The 26,102-nt window shown below is 44.2% G+C and overlaps 1 protein-coding gene across 1 annotated transcript; it reads right to left on the bottom strand.

Moving 5' to 3' along the window:
• Positions 1-452: 452 nt before the first annotated feature.
• Positions 453-25,960, bottom strand: PPP2R3C (protein phosphatase 2 regulatory subunit B''gamma). The gene is made up of 14 exons (XM_040412559.1): positions 25,869-25,960; positions 20,877-20,945; positions 20,543-20,664; positions 19,516-19,620; positions 14,936-15,048; positions 14,727-14,824; positions 7,765-7,835; positions 6,768-6,900; positions 4,686-4,741; positions 4,291-4,366; positions 3,108-3,244; positions 2,462-2,599; positions 2,314-2,373; positions 453-1,126 (listed from the first exon to the last, which is right to left on the bottom strand). The coding sequence occupies exons 2-14, from the start codon at positions 20,923-20,925 to the stop codon at positions 938-940; spliced, it is 1,347 nt and encodes a 448-aa protein (XP_040268493.1). The 5' UTR covers positions 20,926-20,945; positions 25,869-25,960; the 3' UTR covers positions 453-937.
• Positions 25,961-26,102: the final 142 nt, after the last annotated feature.

Below are 26,102 nucleotides of genomic sequence, written 5' to 3'. Positions count from 1 at the left end.
GCCGGATCCGGCATTTTTTTCCATAGCATTCAATAGCATTTCCATAGCATTCAAAATACCCCAATGCCAGAACCGTCCTTCCTGTCTGCGCTTGCGCAGACTGAAAAAAATGTGAAAAAAAATAATTGCCGGATCCGTATTTCCGGATGACACCGGAAAGACGGATCCGGCATTTCAATGCATTTGTAAGACGGATCAGGATTCTGATCCGTCTTAAAAATGCCATCAGTTGGCATACGTTTTGACGGAACTGCCTGCCGGATTCCTCTGCCGCAAGTGTGAAAGTTCCCTTAAAGGGGTTCTATCCATTCAAGTGAACAGAGCTTATCTGCGCCCAGGCAAGTTGATACAAGTCGTGACGTCACTGGGCCAGCGGTAAACAGTGAGAAGGCCGCGGCGCTACTGGAGCGCGCCGCTGCCTTCTCAAACAGCTGATCAGCGGGGGTCCCGGGTGTCTGACCCCCGCCGATCAGAAGCTGATGATCTATCCAGAGGATAGATCATCAGTTTAAACAAAATGCAGAACCCCTTTAAGTACTGCGTCCTTACCAGGTTACATATATGACTCTGTATTTTATAACCAACAAAACTGTTTTAAGAAACATTTACATTCGGACAACTGGAAAAATGCTCAAAATAAATTACTTAAAAAAGTAAAATAAATAGGAAAACGAAACTAAAATCTGCTGTTCAGTCCCAAACGTCAAGAACATATAAAAGATAACTCTAAAAATGGTCTTTCCAGCACAGAAATGGCCTTTATGTGCTTCACCAATACTCGTCGCTTGGGAGAAGACCGGATTTCAAAACCGCAGTGCATCATGGTAAAATGGCGTGCAGTTATTGGTGTGCAGCACACGACTGCTAAGTGTAGTAGGAGTTCATCCACGTGGTATCCATTGTAGAATTCGTAGACGTTTTGACCATCAGTGGATGCCTATGTATATTCAATATCAGCAGGGCTTTCTCCATCGGTGGCTACCAGGACTTCTCGATTTTCATAGGTCCAGAACCCATTAAGATCTATCAGAATACTGCACACGGTGTCTCCTTGGCTGCTTTGGATCAGATCTTGGAGTGAAATGCGTAGGGGATCTTTTGGTTTTACCATGTCAAAGATTTCATCCTAGGAATTGAAATGTTACAAATGAATAAGCAGTGTTACCTGACTGCCTTCAACATGCCCCATAACGTACTGAATACTAGCAAGTATTGCTTATTATGTGCTATAAAGTAGAAACCTATTTGCGTTATGTACATATATGCCAGCACAATGGGGCAGATTTACTATTGAACATGCTCCAGTTTTTTGGCGCATTTTGCCTGAAAAAACTGGCGTGCATGCTTTGCATCACATTTACCAACTGTTTTCCACACTTTTCTAGGCGGTTTCCAGCTCTTCTGACAAGGGATGTGGCCTAATTGCACCTCCAAGCGCCAAAAAATACACCAAAATGTTGGCGCATTTTTGGAGTAAAACTTCAACATATAGGTTACATCAACTTAGTGCTGACAGTTTTTTTGTTGCATGGCGCACAGATAGAATCCGGAGCAGGTCCATGCTCCAGACTAGTCAATTGGTCTAATAGTATTCTTAGCGTAATGTAAGACACTATTAGTAAATCTGCCCCAATGTGTTCATCCTCCAAAGCTACTGTATATTTACAAGGGTTAAATTGGATCTGTAGGTATCATCATCAGCAAACTGGCCTTGTTTACATCAGCTGGTATTCTGTGAATTAAATTCTCAAATAACACATATATACCGTGTTTTTCACTTTAAAAGACGTAACTTTTCCCTGCAAAAGTGGGGAGAAATGACAGTGCGTCTCAAAGTGAATACTAGTGAGCGCTCACTAGTATGCAGTAGGTGCAGGGGCTGAGGTGCAACGAGTGCTGCCTGTACTCACCCCTCCCTGGGTCCGCTCTGCACTGTCCTGACGACATACAGTGTCAGGACGTAGTGTGCCCACTATAACCGGACGCTGTACGCAGTCGGTCACAGTGCAGCATGGGCCAGAGAAGACCTGACATCGTGACTGGAGGCGAGACCTGCAGAGTATTTATTTCAAGGTCTGATACAGAGGGGGGGGGGGTTCTGACATTGAGGTCTAATGGGGGTCTGATACGAGGGTCTGGCGAAGAGGTCTAACGGGGGTCTGACATAAAGGTCTAATGGGGGTCTGATCTGGTGTCCTGATATAGGGGTCTGTGTGTCGGATCTGATGTTTTCCTTATTTTCCTCCTCTAAAAGTGCATCTTATAAAACGACAAATACGATAGATATGTATATACACACATATATGGATTTACCTTTACATCCTGAAAAGAGACTGGATCTTGTCCATGGATCTTCATTTGCTCTTGAATGGCCTATTATGTAAAACCAGAGAATATTTCATATACATTTCACAGTCACCGGTTTGACTTTGTCAGAGGCCAGCTATGAGAGACAGCATACCCGGAAGAAGTAGTTCAGAGAAAACACATTCAGGCTGCCTTTGTTCTCAATGTCCAGAAGCTTGAATATATACTGCAGGGCAGCTGGCTCTTTCCTGTTCTCCAGTGCTAACACAAAGTCTAAATATGTCTTGTAGTCCTGCAAGGGGAAGGGGTGAAGACAGAAATACCGGTAAGTAATACCAATTCTCAGTGTATAACAGTAAGCTCATTTTGGGCTACTGCTGCCATTCTTTAGCCCAGGTCTAGTTTCATCACATATGCTGTCTATTTTAATAAATACTTGAATTCCACCTAAAATAACAAATCTGGAGCCACTTTGCATTGTGCTGTTCCTCTATTAATCCTCCAAGAAACATATCTACCACTAGGTGTTACCATTCCTCTTGTCAAAAAGGGCTGTCCCTAACACAGTGAGCACTGACTGGATAATGTCAGCGTGAGCATGGACATACCCTCAACTGTTATCACCAGGATGTCATTTATGCATACATTTCTAAGAGGAATAACAGAGCAACAGCAAAATGCAGAGGTATGAGAAAAGATGCTTTAAATTGTTACTAAAATAGATGTGTCTGGAGAACAGATGAGTCCTCTTTAATCTAGTATAACACCTCAAAAAAGCTCTGAAGTAATAGGGCGCTTACCATCTCGCCATCATAGGTCAAGCATTCCTGGAACACCCGATCCAAGAAGACGCTGGTCAAGGTACCAGTTCCATACCGGGAGAGCTCTTCTTTGCTTAACATCCCATTGTGGTCCTTATCAAGATTCAGGTACTGACCTAGATATTTGTAGTGTAACATAAAAATGTAAAAAGATATTGTGCATTTCACTCACTCACAGGTTCTTGAAGGGGACCTTCTGCTTGCATCAACTCTGCTTTTCCAGCATCTGGAGTATTGATCTTCTGAGAGCGTTCTGGGTATCAGCTCTGCTTTTCCAGTATGCGGAGTATGGATCTTCTCAGAGCGTTCTGCACCTTCTGCTTGCATCAGGTCTGCTCTGCTTGTCCAGCATGCAGAGTATGGATCCTATATAACTTACCATGCTGAAAATCAGAGCAGGGCTTGTGCACGTCGAAGGTGTAGAGCGCTCTGAGAAGCACCACTGCACCTTCCATGCTTTCAGTAAAGTTTCCTTCTAAAAATTAAGCCATTTCTTAGTTATATCTGCCACCCAGCTTTCCCAGACACCTGAACTGATATTTAAAGAGGTCGTCCCACGAAAAATATTCTACAGTTTTCAAACCAGCACCTGGATCTGAAATCTTTTGTAATTGCATGTAAATAAAAATTTAGCATAACCACTGAGCTATTGAATTATATCTGTACAGCACCACCTGCTGTTTTTTTCTTTTTCTTATTTCTTTGTTTTTCTCACTGAGATGGCCGCACATGTTCAGTTTCATCCTTCAACTGCCTCCTGAGCGGTGATAGGTGGAGCATGGACACGCCTCCTGAGCTGTGATAGGTGTAGCATGGGCATGCCTCCTGAGCTGTGATAGGTGGAGCATGGACACTCCCCTTGAGCGGTCAGCTTGATATAAATCTAGCAGAACAATGAATGAGGAGATCTCTGGATCCATGTGAGGTACAGGGCTGGTTCTAGCTTTGTTAGAAAGAGATTGTCATCTACTATATGATGTCTGATTTTCATTTTTTACTTTAGTCATGGGAGAACCCCTTTAAGAAGCCTATTCCGATGTTGAGGAAGTTGTAAGGCAGCAATTTAGTTGATGGGGGTTTTAAGTTTCTACATATTTGAACTTTGTTCATGTCTCAGTTTTTCCGGGACTTTATAATCACCACTAAAATTATATGAACTTACCATAAACCCTCAGTGCAGAGGGGGCAGAAAACCAGTTAGATTCCTGACTCTCCTTAGAAAGTTCTTCATCTCGTAGCTGTAAAAACAGAACAAGTCACTTATTAACTGTGTCGCCAGAAGAGCCCAGAGACAAACAATTACAGGGTCTGTATAAGAAAGCTGGGAGGCACTTTTGATGGCAGCTGGCACTTTTGGTTTTGATGCAATGCCAACCTGAATAAAAAAAATAAAAATAAATACTAGCCTTCTCAAAGATCAAAAAAATACGCAGAGCACTGGCCTTTTTTTTAAACATTTGTGCTAGTTTTTAGGCTTTGTGAATATAATATCCTCATCAGTGCACCAAAGTCCAAAAATTAGAAGTTATATTCAGAGGAAATGACGAAGACACTTACCTCAAGTAAATCATCCAAAAAGCTACACGCTAAAATATCCTGTATTTTTATCTTTCCTGGAAAAAATAAATACAAGTGATAAATCAATCTACTAGTATAGCTGCTGTGCAAATGTATATAATGATAAAAACAACAAGTGTATGGGGCGCCACAGTATGTTTTCCAAGTAAATAGAATAAAACGGCACAATTGGTATAAAAAAAGAGCAATCTTATCTTTTAGCTCATAAAAGGTATACACATAGGAGGTATACACATAGATTAGAATTATAACCCTAAAACATACGCTAGGCCAGATGAATCGAATATGTCATTTACTTCACTAGGGAGGGGGGTGTACAAGATAAACTTAAGACGCTTGACATCCTTTCCTCCCTCGCAGAGATCGCCTGTAGTATGTTAAAACCACCAAGTCCACAAGGATGATGACCCGGGGTACTTCCAAACATAAGGTGCTTTATTAGAAACCAGCTCAACGCAGCTCATTTCGGGGAATGTATATAAAATCCCCTTCTTCAGGAGCATAGACAGTGAACAGACATTGAAAAGCAAACACTTAAATAGGTGCACAGAGGTAGCACATGACTAGTCACATGAGGTAGCACATGACTAGTCACATGAGGTAGCACATGACTAGTCACATGACATTCAGGTTCATTTCTAATCATGCGATCTCTAAACCAGAAATGCGTTCTATTTTTCATTATTGAAGTACATAATGAATACAATTGTAACTTGTGGAATACATAGATATATATTATATAATGCTACATAATTATAATAATAAAAATACCAATATTATGGCGCCAATCAGCATGAAAACTGCTTGTATTACGCGGGAGACTGAGAAGGCCAGACCGGAAGGAGAGCAGCCCTTCACTTCCGGTTTGCCTTCCAGCGTAGAGCGGGAGTTATGTCTGGATTTATCCCGGTTAGACTCTCCGGGATAGGGAATGAGGTTGATTTCGCTAGTCTATGTTGAAAGTTGCTCCTGTAAAATGTTCTTCCTCGATATCAGCAACTGCTGCTGAGTGCTCCGACAAGCAGCAGGTAAGTAGTTATCAACAGAGCGTGTGTCAATGTCAATACTACTAGGATTATTGGGAAAGGAAGTATGGGATCTACTGTATTCCCATGTCCTAATTTGACCCTTTTCATAATCAGTTACGTCTCTTAATAATTTCTTAAATTTTTTATATACTACATTATATTCAAATCTTCTAAAGAACCTCCTTGGTGGTAATGGAAGTTGAGTATTTGACTTCACAGTATTAAGACTGCTAGAGAGACTCTGCAATTTAACAATGGATAGTTCACACAGATTTTGGCGTTTTACAATAAGATTAATCATCAGTTGTTTCAAAAGTTTCAAAAAGTACCAGTCAATTTCATGATGGATGAGTTTCTTGACTTCTTCAGTGAGATTTCTTTCATGTCATGTATATAATGAATGGGGTTGGCCCATCTGGGACATTGATGAATCCGCTCCAATCTAGAGAAAGCGGCCCCCCGAAGTGAAGGAGAGTACACCGCACAAGCTTGGCTGTTTTCAGAAGTCCTATAGCCGGTAATGAAGAGCACACAGTGCAAGAGCTGCACCTCAGAATTCCCAAAGCGGTGAATGGTCGGCGGACGCGCATGTGTGTACATAGCGGAGGAAGGGAGCAATACAAAGGATAAAAATGAAGCTCAATATGGTCTTCATCTGGAAATCACTGGGCTGCCATTCCATTTTCCACCACCTTGTTTGCAAACGCTGCATCTCCCTCGGCAAGTTCTCATACTCATTAAATTGTGGATAGAGCCAACCTGGGATAGGCCCCCTCTCTCTACAGACCCCGGAGCCGTCACATATACCATACTTATGAGCAATTGTGCAATTTTCTTGATGTGGCACAATGCTCAAGAGTACGGCCACAATGGATGAGAGCCTGACATCCTGACTATACAGACAAATCACTACAACCTGCTTGTGTGGAGGGATGAAAAAACATCAGGCCATAGGTGGTGCAGGACAAGGCAGGTAGAAAACATAACCTGGTGTTTGACGTCCTTTGACGATATAAGTATTTGTTTGCATTACCTGTCCTTAGAGGATCTAGGAAAAAGAAGAATTTCCGGACAGCAGTGCAGACATAGAAGGAGTAGAAGGACTTCTCCAAACCGTCCAGCTGAGGCAAGGTTGGAATAAGCTCAAGGATGTAATTCTCCAAGTCCTGTAAAAATAATGAAGTCATCACCGGATATGTCTCTGATATTAATCGCCGCTATTCTCATTACAGACTTCCTTTCCTGCTCTTCATACAATACAGTAACCAAAATACCTACAACTGTACATAAATATGTAGTAAAGGGTTAAACAATCACAAAAATCCTTGGAATTTGTTTGGATTTTAGCTCAAATGGACTTTCACTGCAATCTGATATCATGCCACAAAAACTGGAGGGTTAGGGACTAATTGATCTACCTACTCTTACCCAGTAGAGATGGCATCAAAAAGTTGCAAAGTTTTTGGGTCTATCTGCCGAATCATCACTTTTTAACCTGCAGGGATGCAACTAACCTATAGAGATGCAACAAAATTAAGAGAAGTGCACCTCTTAAAGCCTGTGGTGCATCTGACGCCAGTGGGGGATAGATTAAGACCAGCATGTATATAGCCGCTCTTAATAAATGCCCCCCATTGCTTGCATAAATGGGGTACATTACATTTGTAAAGAAAAAAATTAGTGCTGGGGTACAGCACAATTCTTCCTGTCAAAACAGCTGGAACCTTGGCGGAACCACAATGGGGACTATCGGTCTGGTGTAAAAAACATTTAAAGAGGTCGTGCTAAGTTTTGCTTTTAACTAACTGAAACTTTGGGATCCAACCGCTGGCACCCCCGGGGTCCCATTCCACCATTCTGATGGAGCAGCAGGTCGAACCAAATATTACTGTTACGTGGTAGGTGTGAGACCCTGTTAGGACCCCTATGATGAACAGGCATTAACTGTACTATTATGACAGGTTTCAGAAAGACAGACTAGGAGGACACAGTAGTGTGCAAGCAAGGACAGTATGGAGACTGCAACGTACCGACTCTCTCAAGTAGCCTTGTCCAGCCACATCATACAAGCTTAGACCGATCCTGGTTTGGTGGAGCCATACTAAAAGAAAGGATGTATCCATTAATATGATTTGAAATGTTAAAGGTGGTGCCTGACCCCAAAACAAATTTTTAATTAGAGTCGGTAACGGTTTAACCTAAAGAAAAAAAAAAAAAAAAAAAAAAGGTATGGCAACTAAGGGGTTAATCAAGCAGTTTGTATATATTTCTAAGGCCTCTTTCACACTTGCGTTGTCCGGATCCGGCGTGTACTCCACTTGCCGGAGGTGCCCGCCGGATCCGGAAAAACGCAAGTGTACTGAAAGCATTTGAAGACGGAGCCGTCATCAAAATGCGTTCAGTGTTACTATGGCACCCAGGACGCTATTAAAAAGTCCTGGTTGCCATAGTAGGAGCGGGGAGCGGGGGAGCGGTATACTTACCGTCCGTGCGGCTCCCGGGGCGCTCCAGAATGACGTCAGAGAGCCCCATGCGCATGGATGACGTGATCCATGTGATCACGTGATCCATGCGCTTGGGGCGCCCCGACGTCACTCTGGAGCGCCCGGGGAGCCGCACGGACGGTAAGTATACCGCTCCCCGCTACACTTTACCATGGCTGCCAGGACTTTAGCGTCCCGGCAGCCATGGTAACCATTCAGAAAAAGCTAAATGTCGGGTCCGGCAATGCGCCGAAACGACGTTTAGCTTAAGGCCGGATCCGGATCAACGCCTTTCAATGGACATTAATTCCGGATCCGGCCTTGCGGCAAGTGTTCCGGATTTTTGGCCGGAGCAAAAAGCGCAGCATGCTGCAGTATTTTCTCCGGTCAAAAAACGTTCCGTTCCGGAACTGAAGACATCCTGATGCATCCTGAACGGATTTCTCTCCATTCAGAATGCATTAGGATAAAACTGATCAGGATTCTTCCGGCATAGAGCCCCGACGACGGAACTCTATGCCGGAAGAAAAGAACGCAGGTGTGAAAGGGCCCTAACTAACTTTAACACTAACTGTTTAATGTCACTTAAACGGGGCTGAGCCACGAAAAATATTCAACATTCTTCAAACCAGCACCTGGATCTGAATGGCTTTGTAACTCCATGTAATTTAAAAAAATTTGTCTAGCCACTGAGCTATTCAATAAAATGCATCTGTATAGCGCCATCTGCTGTTTGTTCTTTTCCGTATTTCTTGTCCACCTCACTAAGGTGGTCGCACACGCTCAGTTTGAATCTTCGAGGGTCAAAAGCAGGGCAACTAAAGTAATAACTGGAATGGGTAGACTACAGGACCCAGACGAGGGGACATCCTCTACCTGAGGAGCTGGTGATGGTGAACTCAAGAGGGGCCTGGATGTATTTCGGGAGTGTAATAATATTACAGGCTATAGTTACTAGATTTCTGGAGAAGGGTTGTTGATCCAGGGAGTTATTCTGATCGCCTGATTGGAGCCTGGAAGGATTTTTTTTCCCTAAAATGAAGAAAATTGGCTTCTACTTCGATCAACTTACAGAATAACAGGCTGAACTGGACAGACGGGTGTATTTTTTTCAACCTTAAAAACTATGTTACTATGTAACTGCCACCAGCCATATCCTTTGTTAGAAGCTGTGACAGTTACAGGGAAAGAGCTGCCGCAGAAAGGACATGTCCGCTGTGAAAGGACAAACCCTCTGAGCTGCCAGCCTGAAATTAATCTAGAAGAGTAACTTGAAGCAATGAATCTCTGGATCCAAGTGAGGTTCTAACTTTGTTAGAAAGAAGTTGAGTACTATATGATGTATGATTTTCATTTTTTACATGAATTACAGCATAAACCCTTTAACAAGAAAATGTCCTTTTCTGTGTCATAATTAGCCTTATTATGGTCTACATTAGTCATTGCATGAAAATACGCTTTTATGACTAACCTGATAAAAGTTACCGCCTGCAATTACAACTGCTAATTCAGCACCCTATGGTCTGAAAATCCCAGAAATCTGACAAGCAACAAAAAAAATAAAAAAATAGTCCCATAGAGGACTACCTGGAAAATGACCAGATAGTCAGGCACTGAAGCGTTTCGGGGCGAGCAGCAGGGTGGACGGAATTGTCATCAGGAACCAATGTGCTGCTGCATTCAAATCAGCATGTATTGAAGGGGTTGTGCAGTGATGTTAGGCTACTTTCACAATAGCGTTTTTGCTAAAACCGACAGGGCTCAACACCCGACAGGGCAAAAACGCTTCTGTTACCGAAAATACAACCATCTGCATCCGTTATGAACGGATCCGGTTGTGTTATCTTTAACATAGCCAAGACGGATCCGTCATGAACTCCATTGAAAGTTAATGGGGGAAAAATCAGTTTTCTATTGTGTCAGAGTTAAACTTGGATTGTGGGTCATACCGGATCCGTTTTGCTTCGCATCCCGTAGACGTAATAAAGCCATTTTAACTACATGCTTCATCTAGATGGTATCCTTGGCAGCGCCCGCAGAAGAGGTTCATCTGTTTTTTATCCGGCACAAGTTTTACTTTCCCCAGATTACTATGGTACCTTTCATAATGCCGGTTATCGCCGATTTGCTCCAAAAAACTGTTTTATACCATATGGTAATTAGGTTCTGAAGGTGCCCAGGGGCGGCGTTCATGCGGCCGGTGCCCAGGCCCCTCTGAGCTTTGCTTACCAAACTCCTCCTCTTTCACCCCTCTGGCCCGCCCTTGTTTAATCTTCTTACCTCCTCCTCTCTGTCTGAAATCCTGTGCCTCTGCCAGCTGGATCGGGTTGCGCAGGCTGGCGCATGCCCATTGAAAGTCCCTGTTCCTCTGCCCATAATGGGCAATGCAGTGCAGCGGGGACACGGGGATTTCAGACAGAGAGGACACGGGATTTCAGACAGAGAGGAGGAGGTAATCAGATTAAACAAGGGCGGGCCAGAGGGGTAAGAGGAGGGGTTTGGTAAGCAAACACAGAGGGGCCTGGGCACCGCCCGCATAAAACGCCGCCCCTGGGCACCTTCAGAACCTAATTACCATATGGTATAAAAGTGTTTTTTGGAGCAAATCGGCGATGGACTGCAATATGAAAAGGTACCATAGTAATCTGGGGAAAGTAATGGAGAACCTGATCTGAGTAGTCTAGAATGGTCATATTTGGTGAAAGAATCCCTTTAAGCTCCACATACATAGGGGAATGATCGGACAGACTTCTGGGCAAATATGTAGCCTCCACTACAAGAGACAATACATCAGGGGTCCCTATGGCCAAATCAATTCTAGACAGTGAATGATGGGAGCTGGAGAAACATAAAAACCGGCGTGCATTTGGATTCCTCACCCGCCATATGTCATGCAGGTCCAGCTCCCGCAGTACAGTGGCAAAGTTAGTATCTCTGCCCTCGCCTGAACCGCCTACCCTATCCAACCGTGCAGAGGGACAAGTATTAAAGTCGCTCACTATTAGCAGAGGACACTGAGATAGCCTGCCAACGTATATCATAATCTCTCTTAACACTTCACTACTATAAGGGGGAGGAACATATACTGCCACTAAAACAAAGGAGGAATGATTACATGTACAGTGCAAACACACATACCTTCCTGCTGAGTCTATACGGGACAAATGACAGATAAATGATATAGATTTGTGCACAAGGATACTCACACCCCTAGAATGCGAGGAAAACGTGGAGTGGTAGGAATGACCCACCCATGGATTGTGCATGACATAGGTGGTAGTGGGAATCAGATGTGTCTCTGATAAACAGATTATTGCAGGCTGGAAACGTTGTAGCGCTAAAAAACATCGCAGCTCTCTTAGTTGGGTCCCCCGAACCTCTTATGTTCCATCTTACTATTTTAAGACTATCCGCCATATTTCTCAGACTTATACAGTCAGGTCCATAAATATTGGGACATCGACACAATTCTAAAAAATTTTCTCTATACACCACCACAATGGATTTGAAATAAAACTAACAAGATGTGCTTTAACTGCCGACTGTCAGCTTTAATTTGAGGATATTTACATCCAAATCAGGTGAACGGTGTAGGAATTACAACAGTTTGCATATGTGCCTCCCACTTGTTAAGGGACTAAAAGTAATGGGACAATTGGCTTCTCAGCTGTTCCATGGCCAGGTGTGTGTTATTCCCTCATTATCCCAATTGCAATGAGCAGATAAAAGGTCCAGAGTTCATTTCCAGTCTGCTATTTGAATTTGGAATCTGTTGCTGTCAACTTTCAAGATGAGATCCAAAGAGCTGTCACTATCAGTGAAGCAAGCCATCATTAGGCTGAAAAAACACAACAAACCCATCAGAGAGATAGCAAAAACATTAGGCGTGGCCAAAACAACTGTTTGGAACATCCTTAAAAAGAAGGAACGCACCGGTGAGCTCAGCAACACCAAAAGACCCGGAAGACCACGGAAATCAGCTGTGGTGGATGACCGAAGAATTCTTTCCCTGGTGAAGAAAACACCCTTCACAACAGTTGGCCAGATCAAGAACACTCTCCTGGAGGTAGGTGTATGTGTGTCAAAGTCAACAATCAAAAGAAGACTTCACCAGAGTGAATACAGAGGGTTCACCACGAGATGTAAACTATTGGTGAGCCTCAAAAACAGGAAGGCCAGATTAGAGTTTACCAAATGACAACTAAAAAAGCCTTCACAGTTCTGGAACAACATCCTATGGACAGATGAGACCAAGATCAACTTGTACCAGAGTGATGGGGAGAGAAGAGTATGGAGAAGGAAAGGAACTGCTCATGATCCTAAGCATACCACCTCATCAGTGAAGCATGGTGGTGGTAATGTCATGGCGTGGGCATGTATGGCTGCCAATGGAACTGTATTTCTTGTATTTATTGATGATGTGACTGCTGACAAAAGCAGCAGGATGAATTCTGAAGTGTTTTGGGCAATATTATCTGCGCATATTCCGCCAAATGCTTCAGAACTTATTGGACGGCGCTTCACAGTGCAGATGGACAATGACCCAAAGCATACTGCAAAATCAACCAAAGAGTTTTTTAAGGGAAAGAAGTGGAATGTTATGCAATGGCCAAGTCAATCACCTGACCTGAATCCGATTCAGCATGCATTTCACTTGCTGAAGACAAAACTGAAGGGAAAATGCCCCAAGAACAAGCAGGAACTGAAGACAGTTGCAGTAGAGGCCTGGCAGAGCATCACCAGGGATGAAACCCAGCGTCTGGTGATGTCTATGCGTTCCAGACTTCAGGCTGTAATTGACTGCAAAGGATTTGCAACCAAGTATTAAAATGTGAAAGTTTGATTTATGATTATTATTCTGTCCCATTACTTTTGGTCCCTTAACAAGTGGGAGGCACATATGCAAACTGTTGTAATTCCTGCACCGTTCACCTGATTTGGATGTAAATACCTTCAAATTACAGCTGACAGTCTGCAGTTAAAGCACATCTTGTTCGTTTCATTTCAAATCCATTGTGGTGGTGTATAGAGCCAAAAATTTTAGAATTGTGTTGATGTCCCAATATGTATGGACCTGACTGTATGTAGTGACAAGGGGTACACTTAAATGACCTTTCCACCCTATAGATACCTGCCCTATAGATATTGAATTCTGCAGCGCGCCAGAAGTGAACAGACCACAAAATTGCAGTCCGAATGATCTGAGAGTCCCAGAGAATTCTAACGGAGGTAGCTTAGTGCCTACTGAACAGATGCTAGTGCAATTTGCATCACTAATGCCACTAAAAACAAGAGTCCTTTTGATAGGGAAGAAAGAAAACGGTAAAAACCAGTGCCCTGACTTCTAATGAGAACATCTACTGTACATTTGATACTTTGCAGTTACTAAAGAAGTCAGTGTATATTAAGTAGTGGTGTGTCTGAGCCTCTTTATGAATCTTCATAGTCAACTGGATGGAGGTGCAGGGTGTCGGACCCCTGCTGATCAGATAGCGATGGCCTTTCTTGGCTTTACAGCTCAGCTTATTTTTTTTATTCCCTACCTACAAGATAGGGGATAAGTATCTGATCGGTGGTTACTGCTGGGTCCCCTATAATTATGAGAATGGGGATCCTGTGTCCACAAAGAAATGGAATCGTAGGTCAACCATCTTTCCTTCTGCTTCATTCAATGTCTATGGGACTTCTGGAAACAGCTGAGCATTGTACTCGGTTATCTCTAGCAGTCCCATAGAGGGTGAACAGAGTAGCTATGTGTATGCTCGACCTGCCACTTCATTCATAAGGGGACACAGGATCCAGTTCTCGTAATCAGTGGTGGTCCCAGATAGTCTGTGGATAGAGGAAAGTTTTGTATTGATAGAAACTAACTCCGGACCACATACCCATTGGAGTCAATGGATCCACAAAAAATACGGACGTAACATTGAACACATTTTTGCGGATCTGGGATTTGCAGACCATAAAAAAGATATGGTTGTGTGTATGGGGCCTTATACAGATTCTACAGAAAAAAAATAAAAATTAAGGTACAGTAAGCAGAGTACCTCCAACGGAGGCATGCCACGCAGCTGCTATGGGGCCCCTGGAGGAAGGGGTCCCAGTCTTGGACAAAAGGCCCCGCCTCCTAATTACACTTAATTCTCGCTTTTGTCTTGATTCCCTGCTTCCTCTGTCCTGTCCTCGGGGCCCCCCTTTACTCAGCACATCATCAGTGGCTAGCGCTGCACCCGCTGGATTCCCGACTAGCCCTCTATGTTGTTTCGCTACTGGGCACTGGGCTGGCCAATCAGCATTAGTAGTGCTTGCAGAGCCTGCTGCTGATTGGCTTGCCTAGCGCCCATCAGATAAACTTTAGTGTCCTGTGCCACGGGAGTTGGGTTTTTATTCTTCTGCCATTAAATTGCAAGTGACAGTGTAGAGGATGAGGAGAGTGACTTCTGCGTAAACGCTGACTTTAGGTGAGAAGGGACTGTGCTGTGTTTTGGGTATTTCTAATTTGGTCTCACCTTTTCTCATAACATAGTTGAAAAACTGCATAATTGATATCCTGCCATATGGATCATTGTGAATAAGTTTGCTGAAGACTTTAGCTGCAAAAAACGGCCTAAAGTAAAAAAAAAAATACATATTAGTAACAAGCAATTAGTAAATGATATATACTTCTACTGCCTGACAGACAGCAAAGCTCTAGTCGATTTGTAGAACATGGACTAACTTGCATTTCGGCCCAGCCTTTTCACCAACAATTTGGAAGTTAGTATAGTTGATCATGGCTTCCTCCCCAGTCATGGGAGGCGACTGGTGCTTGTCCAGAAGGAACCACAAGTTCTAGAAACATACAAAGAAAAAAACATAGGCAACTAATATTGGAAAGCATAAAATGATTAGAAAATAGCCAAAAACATGAAATACAGCTGAGAATACAGCATAGTAATAATCCCAGCAAGTTCTACTCTGTTATCTCTGACCTGGACTATTTCTAACTGATGACCTATCCTCTGAACAGGTCACCAGCATCTGATTCCTTGCTCACCAAGCACACTGCTGAACATTGTATGGTGGCTGTACTTTACCTGAATGAGGCTGAGCTGCACCCAGGCCATGTGACCAATGGTCGTGACATCACTGGTCAAGGGAAGGCAGCGAGAAGGCCGTGGGACTCATTGGGGCGCTGGGCGTTCTCAAACTGTTAATTGGTGGGGGTCCCCGGTGTTGGACCCTAGTGATCAGATGCTGACAACCTATCCAGTTGGTAGGTCATCAGTTGGAAATAGTTGGATAACCCCTTTAATGTGTCACTCAATGATTTGGCAATCCTTCGAAAAAAAACAGTATGCCGTAAACAATCTTATGCCAGAAAATGTTCTGATAGTCAAAGTGCTTCAAGGTACATTATCACCGATGAAGGCGCCCGGCGGCTGTTCTCAGAACTGCCTGCTCCCGGTGACCGCATTTGATTTCTGACCGGCTCGCGGCACAGGCACAGGTAAGGGCTTACCTGTGCATCGCCGGACGGGTGAGTCAAGATGGCAGCCCGCATGTGTTTGCAGCAAACACTGCGAACTGGCCAACACTGGCAGGGTAGTTGCAGCATAGGGCAAAGGTATGCCAGGACTCTGCAGGGTAGTTTTATTTTAACTATGCCTAGTTCTAACCCATGCTTCCTCCCAGATATGGGTCAAGGTAAGTATTAATATTAGTAACCTATGTCTATACTTCCAATAATTAAAAACGAAAAGTTTTTTTCTGGGATTTTTACATAGATTTTTTTATCCAAAGGTAAAACCATTATCAGGTCGTTGGGAGTCCGACACCCCGCTAATCAGCTGTTTGAGGGTTACCAAAATGACACAGCTCCATCCATTGTGTAGTAGATGGAGCTACTCCCAATTCCAGTAACCAGCTCCCCCCACTACACAACACATGAAGCTGTATAGTTCCTGCACCAGAGCTACTCTATAACAGCTGATCGGAAGTGGTGTGGGGTATCGAACCCCGCTGATCTGATATTGATGGCCTATATTGAGGATAGGCCAGCAATAGAAAAATAACCAAAAAACTTTTGGAATATCTGCTACCTTTGAGCTCCCAAACATGTCTGATTGTTGGAATTTTACAGCATACAGTTAAGGCAAATGCAGAATTAGTGGTTATGGGCCAAAACTACTATTTCTCAGCTTCCATACATATGTAGCCAACATTATCTTACATAGTTACATAGTTAATATGGTTAAAAAGAGACATGAGTCCATCAAGTTCAACCAAGGGATAGGAGGGGACACGAATTTTAGAAAAGGGAGTGAGACCCAGATTATTATTTTTTTTGATTCAGATAATTTTTATTCAACAGTTATCTAAGTTACATAAGCATAAGGGATTATACATAGGTGTCAGCTGTGTACCAAAAAACAGAACCCCCCAGCGAAGAGACAGTTACTGTGTGGTCTGGACCCGCCTGTCTCCAAATTCAAACCTAGCTCCCATTTCCCCCTCTACGTCATTCTCACCAAATCTATTGTTCGCTACATTGGATCTGAACACAAAGATTTGCTATTTAACCGCACCATATAAGTCTCCCCCCCTCCTCCATCGCCAGGGGATTAGAGGCAGGCCCGGAGGAAGACGCACCAATCCTGGAAGAAACCCACTTACCCCATATTTTTGTAAACTTGGCGATACACTGCCTTTTGACATAGACCCCTTTTTCTAGTCAAAGTATACCATCCATTCTGTTTAGAAACTCAGCTAAAGTGGGGGGTTATGAGCGAAGCCAGTGCTTAGCGATTAGTTTCCGGGCCTGAAAAAGTATGCGCTGCACACTCAAGAATGTACAATGGTCCGCAATAGGGGTGCACCGAAATTCCGGCAGCCGAAAATATCGGCCGAAAATGTACCTAATCCATTTCGGCCGATATTGTTACATATCGGCCGAAAATATGGGGTGTGGGATTTGTCACCCACCAAGTAGCTCACCATCTGCGGGCGGGCGGTTTACTTTAAGTCACTGCATCTTTATTTTACCTTACAATCGTGACGCTCCAGTAACAACTCTGCAGGCAGAGCGGAGGGCGGCGTAACGTCACTTACTCACGTGACGCGCCTGCTCCGCCTCCTTCATTCATAAAGTGGGCGGAGCAGGTGCGTCACGTGATTAAGTGACGTTACGCCGCCCTCCGCTCTGCCTACAGAGTTGTTACTGGAGCGTCACGATTGTAAGGTAAAATAAAGATGCAGTGAGTGATTAGTCTGCTGTGAGCAGCAGGGCCGGGGCTGTTATGGGTAGGGGGATCGGTCTATGGCACTGCTATGGGGAGGGGGGATCTGTGCACTGTTATGCCCATAACAGTGCACATATCCCCCCCTCCATAACAGCGCCACCCACAGATCCCCCTCTCCATAACAGCGCCACCCACAGATCCCCCTCTCCATAACAGCGCCACCCACAGATCCCCCTCTCCATAACAGCGCCACCCACAGATCCCCCTCTCCATAACAGAGCCACCCACAGATCCCCCTCTCCATATATAATATGATTTATTAAATTCATGAAAAATAATTATTAATAAAATAATTTAAAAAAAAGGATTTTAAAAGTATTTGGGCAAAAAGGCGGTTTTCGGTTTTCGGTCAAGGGCATCCTGAATTTTCGGTTTCGGACCAGAATTTTCATTTCGGTGCACCCCTAGTCCGCAATGTCCAATATCCCAAATACACATGCCTTAGGAGGAACCCCTACATCAGGGGTGGCCAACCTTACGGACACAAAGAGCCAGAAAAAAAACAACTTATGACTACCAGGAGCCACAAGCTATACATCGCGCGGTTGTGATTTTTTTTTTCTGTTATGGCGTTCACCGCATAGGAAATATTTTTTCATATTTTAATAGTTCACACATTTTTTTGGGCATGGCGATATGTAATATGTTTATTTTTTATTGTTTGTAAATTTTATATGTAAAATTGGGAAAGGGAACGATTTAAACTTTTTATTTATTTATTTACTTTCAGCCCCCTTAGGGGCTAGAACCCTTGTCCTAGTCACCCTAGTAGAGCTCTATTAGGGTGAATAGGACTTCACACTCTCCCTGCTGCCCTGTGCATAGTACACACGGCAGCAGGGCTTCAGTAGCGTCCTGGCTGCCATGGTAACAAATCGGAGCCCCAGGATTACACTGCCACCAATAAAGAGGGGGAAGGGGACCCTGTGGCCACTGCCACCAATGATACTAATACTTGGGGGGGGGGGGGGGGCACTGCAATGATTAGAATTTATAATACTAGGGTGGGGCGCACTGCGCCACCAATGAATGTAATTAACACATTAATTCAAGTATAGGAGGCAACGTGTGCCGGCGGCGGTATCACATACCCGACCTCAATAATAGGGCATGCAATCCGCAGAACCACGGCAATTAATTTGAAAGCTCCGCACACTCACAGAACATGTGCACTAGAGACGCAGGACCCACCCCACATCTCGGGCAGGAGGCGTCAGCTCTCACCCTGATTTTAAACAGAAAGGATGGGGTCCGGTATACGCGGGAACGAGAAATAGTTGAGACACACGCTGGCCTTCACTGACCGATAGCTGTGGTGTCAGTGCAAATACTGCACTCCATTGATCCACAGATATAGGGCCAACATCCTTCTCCCATTTTTGTCTAACCGGCAGAGAGATTTGTCTCCCACAGACTTCACAAAAAGATCCTATATATGAATGAGATTAGCCCTCTCGAAGAGCGCCGAGTGAGAATCTGCTGCATCAGAGGGACTATTACACAGGAAACTGGGACCCAGATTTCTACACATTTTCATAAGCATTAATGTAATTTACTTACGAATTTATCTAGGCCCTTTTTAAAACTGTCCACTGTTCCTGCTGTGACCACGTCCTGACTATTCCACTATTCACAGTGAAGAAACCGTGATGCTTCTGGAGACTGAACTTTTTCTTCTTCAGTCGGAGGTTGTGCCCCTCTTGTCTTTTGAGGGGATTTTACATGGAACAGCTTTTCAGCATATTTTTTGTATGGCCCATTTATATATTTGTATAGGGTAAGCATGTTCCCCCCCCCTTAAAAAGATTAAATAAATGTAATTCTTTAAATCTTTCCTTATTACTAAGACCCTCCATGCCCCTTATCAGTTTAGTCGCTCTCCTATGTACTTTCTCTAGCTCCAGGGCATCCTTGACATGGTAATACAACAAATCTTGTTTAAGTGACCCTCTTAGCGTGCCTGAAGTCAAGATAATGCTGGCTACAATTTCAAAATGTATAATAAAGTCAATCTCACCTGCAGTTCCTCATTGTCCAGCAATTCACGGCTTTTCCTCTGTAGAAAGACAGCTCGTGACTCTTCTCTCAGCTTCTGCTGTAACATCTCGTCCTCTGCTGGTAACTGTGTGGAACAAATATCTGAGGCTTTTAGAAGGGCACTTCACTATTTTAGTTATTTAATACTATGGTGCCATGTTTTAAGCTGGCCATACACTTGTAGAAGCAGCTGACAGCTATTCCTAACCAACATCTCATACACCTACTGCTAGGTTCGGCACATTAGATAGTCGGTTGATTCCCCTGAAATCAGCAGGTTCAGCAAACCTACGTCTAATGTTTATCACCACCTCAATGGGTTTGTCCAGGTGTACATACTGATGGGCAGAGGTATAAAAAAAATGTGTACCCTACTTCCTAAAAGGGGTTGCACCCCAGCCTGGAATAGCTGTTGAGAAATCCATACTCACCTGCTCCCCGTTTCTCTACCCTGGTCTTCTGATTACTATCTGTCAACTTCCAAATGGAAGGGGTCACGTACGCTGCTGCAGCCAATGACTGGACTCAGCAGTGATGTGTTCCCAAGCAGCACATGACCCAGTAGTGACGTGCAGCTTTGGGATACATCACTGTCATTAGCAGATGTGCATGTGACCCCGTCCATGTGGAAGCTCAACCGATGGGAATAATAAGACTAGTGTAGAGAGACAGGGAGCCAAAACAGAGCAGTGGGGAGCGGGTAAGTATGGGTTTCTCCACAGGCATTCCAGGCTGGGGTGCAAAATTTTAAATAAAAATTATTATTCTGGAAACCTCTTTTAGAAAGCAGGGTGTGCATTCCTTATACCTCTGCACATCAGTACATACACCTATACCTTCAGCTTAAAAAAACTAGTACTGGTACTAGGTTATTAGCAGATATAAGAGATTACAGCCCCTTCTGGAGATACACAAGCTATTCTATTAGGCAGTTCTCTCTTCTGCAGCTTCCGTGGAGTCCTATGGCGGCCCACAGTGACTGATGTAAGACTGGAGCATGTGCTCACCCGGTAGTAGAATCGAGGGATGCTTTGGGAATTTGGACCCTTCTGGCCGCCTTTCCATTCTGTATAAAACCTGGTGAACATGGCCATTTCTTCATCTTTCATCTCTTCCTCGCTTTTTCTGCCTGATGAACAGAACCATTTCTATTATAAAGCTCACATATAAACATATACTGAGAGAGTGACAATCCCCGTCGGCATAAGGACATTATAGAGGGAGAGTGTCGCTCCCTCTGTCCCCTCTACTAGCCACTGAACAAAGCAGCTCCTGCGCTGGCGGACTTGACATTTCCCATAGTGTATCACTGAGTAATTAATGCTTATTACATTATACTACCTTTATTATCTTTCTCCAGCTTGTTTTTGAGACTTTTCTTCCAGTCCATTGTAGTGCGACGTGATTTTTCTTAAAAATAAAAAATAGATATACGTAAGAATCCAAACATGTCAAAAAACACAAACCGCAGCATGCAGTGGTTTCTGTCCGGCAAATTCTCTGAGAATTGCGTCTCGATCTCTGCCAGACCCCATAATAGTTAATGGGGCCAGCGAGCATTCAGTTTGCATCCGGCAGAGCTGGATCCGGAGAATTCTGACGGAATTGCTGCCGGAGATAAGAAACTAGCCTAATGCAGCTTATGGAAAATCAGCATTTACAGTAGCAGCAAAGTGGATAAGATTTTCCAAAATCTCATTTATGTTATATAAAAAAAAAAAATCTGCTGTGTGGAGCATAAAGGGAATCACCAGTGACCTCCAGCTGTTTGCATAGACACAGCTGTCGTTCTCCTGATTAAAACGCTGTTTTTCTTTTGTTGATCTGAGGCTCTGTTCCAGTTATGATACTTGTTCTTAATATGCAAATTAGGCCTTTGGTGCAATAAAGGCGTCACCATTGTACTTGTTGCACCCAAACTCTGCTCATTTCTGTGGCCATCCTCACTCCATCAGAGCTTTGCAAAAGAGCAATGGTGATGCCCTCATTGCACCAAAGGCCTTATTTGCATAGTAGGTTTCAGGAGGCCTGTAAGGTAGCTGAGACTGTTTTTACTGATAACCCCTCCGAGGCAAACAGGTTGCATTGGCTTCTTAAAGGGCGGCAATATATGCAGCACTTACAGGTGAAGAGCGACCGAAAACTTTTTTTCCTTAAACAACAATCATTTGAGCAGGGGGGACAGGCAGGTAAGCTACTCGCCCACATTGCTAGAAACAATGCCTCGGCCCCGCCAGTTCTCCGTATCAAGGGGTTAGATGGAGAGATAAAAGAAAAGTCGCCAGATATTATCACTAGATTCCAAGAATTCTATCAAAACCTATACAGTTCAGCGGCACAGTATTCACCCCAAGAGCTAACAGATTACCTACGGGAGGTGACATACCCCCGGTTGAGTGCTGAAGATAGGGACATGTTGGAGGGGGAGTATACCCTAGATGAGATTCAAGAAGCTATGAGAGGTTTGTCGACTGGTAAGGCCCCCGGACCGGATGGAATTCCGATCGAGGTGTACAACAGATATAGCGCTATTTTAGCCCCCAGAATGAAACTCATGCTACAAGCGGCTAAAACCCAGCAGAAACTACCGGACTCCTTTTATGATGCCACCATAGTGGTAATCTTGAAAACAGATAAGGATCCACTGGAATATGGTTCATACAGACCTATATCCTTACTGAACCTGGACTATAAAGTCCTTACAAAAATAATCGCCAATAGACTAAATAGGGTAGTCGCCTCTGTTGTACACCTGGATCAATCCGGTTTCATACCTGGGAGATCCACCTCCAATAATATTAGAAGGGCGCAAGTTATCACGCAATTAGGTAGAGCCCTGGATAAGCCATGGGTGTTGGCCTCTCTAGATACGGCCAAGGCCTTCGATTCGGTGGAGTGGCCATACTTACTGGAAGTACTGGATTGCTTCGGCTTTGGTCCGGTTTTCATCAATTGGGTACAGATGTTATATACACAGCCTAGAGCTAATGTACTGGTGAATGGAGCACACTCAGATTATTTCGACTTGGCTAGAGGGACAAGGCAAGGATGTCCTCTATCGCCCCTCCTGTTTGCAGTCGCAATAGAACACCTAGCAATTAGACTGAGACAGGACGAGGTATACAGGGGTATTTCCTTAGAGGATAGAGAGGATAGGGTGGGACTCTACGCTGATGATTTGATTCTTTTTATGGACAGGGCGGAACAGTCACTACCTAGAGCGATTGAGTTGATTGAAAATTTTGGCCGTTTCTCTGGATTACACATTAACTGGTCCAAGTCAGCACTGATGCCTCTCAAGCCGGAGGGTTGACATACGGTATATCACAACCTCCCGGTGGTAGACAGGTTTAAATACCTAGGTATTATAATTACTAGGGACCCCCCTCTAGCGTACACCTTGAACACGGAGCCTTTAATCTCCATATTTACTGGGAAGTTTGCGGCATGGCAATCCCTTCCCATTTCAATGATGGGGCGTCTGAATCTCATTAAGATGGTCCTCCTCCCTAAGGCCCTATATGTTCTAGAACATGCGAGCACAACCGTTCCTAGAAAGTTCTTTCACCGCCTTCATTCCATGATGTCAGCTTTCATTTGGGGTAAAGCCAGAAGGAAACTGGCGATACGCACTTTACAGAGGCCTAAACTGCAGGGAGGTGCGGCACTACCGGATCTGTTTTTATATTTCCTAGCGGGACAGCTGCGCTACCTTGTCACCTGGGTATCCTCACAGCCCTTACCCAATACGGAGTTCTATCTGCAGAACTTCCTCCAACTACACTCCCTATGGCCGGTTCTGGAAGATATTAGTCTGTTCCATGGGAAAGCCCTCCCGATACATACGCTTGCCCATCAGGTTTGGGAGGCAGCCAAGCTAAAACACTACACTGACATCCCGGACTTAATACCCTTGTGGGATAATCCTATGTTTCAGCATCTAATTGGGCATGAAGGAGCTTCGATGTGGAAGGAACATGGTATTCTTACACTGAGAGATTTATATGAGGGAGGCTCCTTGAGATCCTACTCTCAGATTCAAGAAAAATTTGATACCCCAAGACACATGTTTTTCAGATATCTACAGGTTAGGCATGCCCTATCTGCGCAGTTTGGCAGGGACTCAAAAAGGATTTCTAAATACCCCCTGATTGGAGTGCTTTCCACACAAGGTCCTAGAGGTCTTATATCAGCTATCTACACGCACCTCATAACTACGAAGATAGACACACCCCCATTGACTGTTGAGGATAAGTGGAGGGATTGCATTCCGTCTCTTTCTAGAACAGAGTGGTGTGAGGCGTTGGCGGCCCCTACAAGGGTGTCCCCCTCAGTTAACAATAGGATGATACAATTACATATACTGCATAGAAGTTATCTTACTCCTAGTAGGTTGTTTAAAATGGGCAGATCTGAGAATGACAATTGCCTAAGATGTCACCAAGCTGGCGCTAATTTCTGGCACATGATGTGGGACTCCAGACTTATTCAAAAATTTTGGAAAGATGTGACGTCCCTACTGTCAGATCTAGTGCCGGGTAGGGTCCCCCTTTGCCCTAAGATGTGTTTGTTAGGAATCATGGACGAAGAGCAATGGTCCCACCATCATAGGGTATTTCTGGAGGAAACTTTATTTTTGGCCAGGAAGGCTATAGCCCTTCGTTGGATGGCTGATAGAATGACTAATGTTAACCACTGGAAACAAGTAGTAAATCAGATTATCCCATTAGAGAAAGTAGTCTACATTCATAGGGGATGCCCCCAGAAATTTGAGAAAGTCTGGGGAGAATGGTGTGAGTCCGCAAATACGCTAAGTTCTCGTTGAGACTCCATATGCTAATACAGATAGTGAAGGGAACTGTGAGGTGCTTTTATAGTAAATTATTTGCATAGTATCATAGCTCAGGAACGGAGCCTAAGATCAACTAAAGAAAAACAGTGTGAATGAACCACGGCTATGTGTCTATGTAAAACAGATGGATAGGGAGGTCGCCGGTGACAGGTTCCCTTTAAATCCGTAACATGTCAATTTATGTTGCGGTGTTCCACCACAGATGTTACCCTTTGCAATCCATGGGTGACACCCGCAACAAATCCACGTAATTCATGCTGATTCTGATGCATTCTCACCACCAGATGTTTTGACTGCAATGTACACGTGTCGGACTGCACATTGATTCTGGTGTGGAGTCCATGACTAGATCCACATCCTATACATCTGAATGGGGCGGTTCACCTGCTTTAGAAAATTCTCACTCAGATTTCCGGCTGCGTGGCAGAAAATAATCCCCTGCAGAAATAGGTGGCACATCACTTATTTCAGATGGAAACTCCAATGGTTATCATATTGATGACATTGAGGATCATTCTCCTGCAGACCCTGAGCACAGCCGAAGGTACAACCTCAGATTCTTGCTGGATTTTTATCTGATGTGTGAACACACCCCAATGGTTCATATACACCTAGTCTGCCAGTGCCCGTATTGCGGCCTGCAAACGGATGGATGCGGACCCATTCACTTGAATGGATCCGCAATCTGGACGACGATACGGAGCGGAAGGCCACGGAAGCACTACAGAGTGCTTCCGTGGCATTTTGGTCGTGCCTTCGCACTGCAAGAAAATACAACACTTTTTTTTTGCAGATGGATGCAGACCCATTCAACTTGAATGGGTCCGTGATCTCCACCGGACAGATCACGGACCCATTCAAGTTGAATGGGTCTGCATCCATCTGCACCAGCCACATGCACAGAAGGGGTGGCACATGTTCGTGTGCATGAGCCCTAAACGGTTGATTCCAGGATGGAGAGCAGACCACAACGTGGCCCAAATCCAGGGTCACACGTGATTGTCACAGACACACAAGACCCAAATTTCACCTGTTTCTTTGCATCTCTGCAACGGCACCTCTGTTTATGGCGGGCATTGCTGTCACATCTATATCACTAAGCAGTGTCTTACTAGCTGCTGAGGGACTACACTTCCCAGCATGTCCTGAGAAAACAGTGACGCAGACAGCAAACTGACAGACACAATTCTAAGTACATAGGAGGGAGATTTATCTAAACAGGTGTAAAGGAAAACTGGGCTAGTTGCCCATAGCCACCAATTAGATTTCCACAGCTCTGAAAAAATGAAAGGTGGAATCTGGTTGCTATAGGCAACTAAGCCAGTTTTAATAAATGTCCCCCACAAAAAAAATATAAAACTCTAAAGGGACAGGCAATGTGTCCTCCTGATCTCTACCCCGCATTCTGCACCTTCAAGCGATCAGTAACCCAGTCCAGTCAGTGTAAGCAGATTCACAGCACCTAAGAAGCCATACATTACCTGCTGATATGGAATCGTTACCATAGCACACTCCAATCTCCACGGTGGTTCACAGCGTCACTTCCATACTAAGCTATCGTTTACCCCGACAGTTACTGTCCTTCATAACACAGTTTTACGATATGTCTCCGGTTCCCTACGCAAACTGTAGGCAGGGAAGCCATGTTTCTGTAGACCTCTTTCCTATACAACGCTCTAAGCGTTCTAAGCAAACATGGCGCACGTTTCTGGAGA

The sequence above is a fragment of the Bufo bufo genome, chromosome 11 (genome assembly GCF_905171765.1).
Source record: "Bufo bufo chromosome 11, aBufBuf1.1, whole genome shotgun sequence".
Taxonomy (NCBI): Eukaryota; Metazoa; Chordata; class Amphibia; order Anura; family Bufonidae; genus Bufo; species Bufo bufo.
Note: the sequence above shows the minus strand (reverse complement) of the source record. Positions and strands in the feature narration are given on the sequence as shown.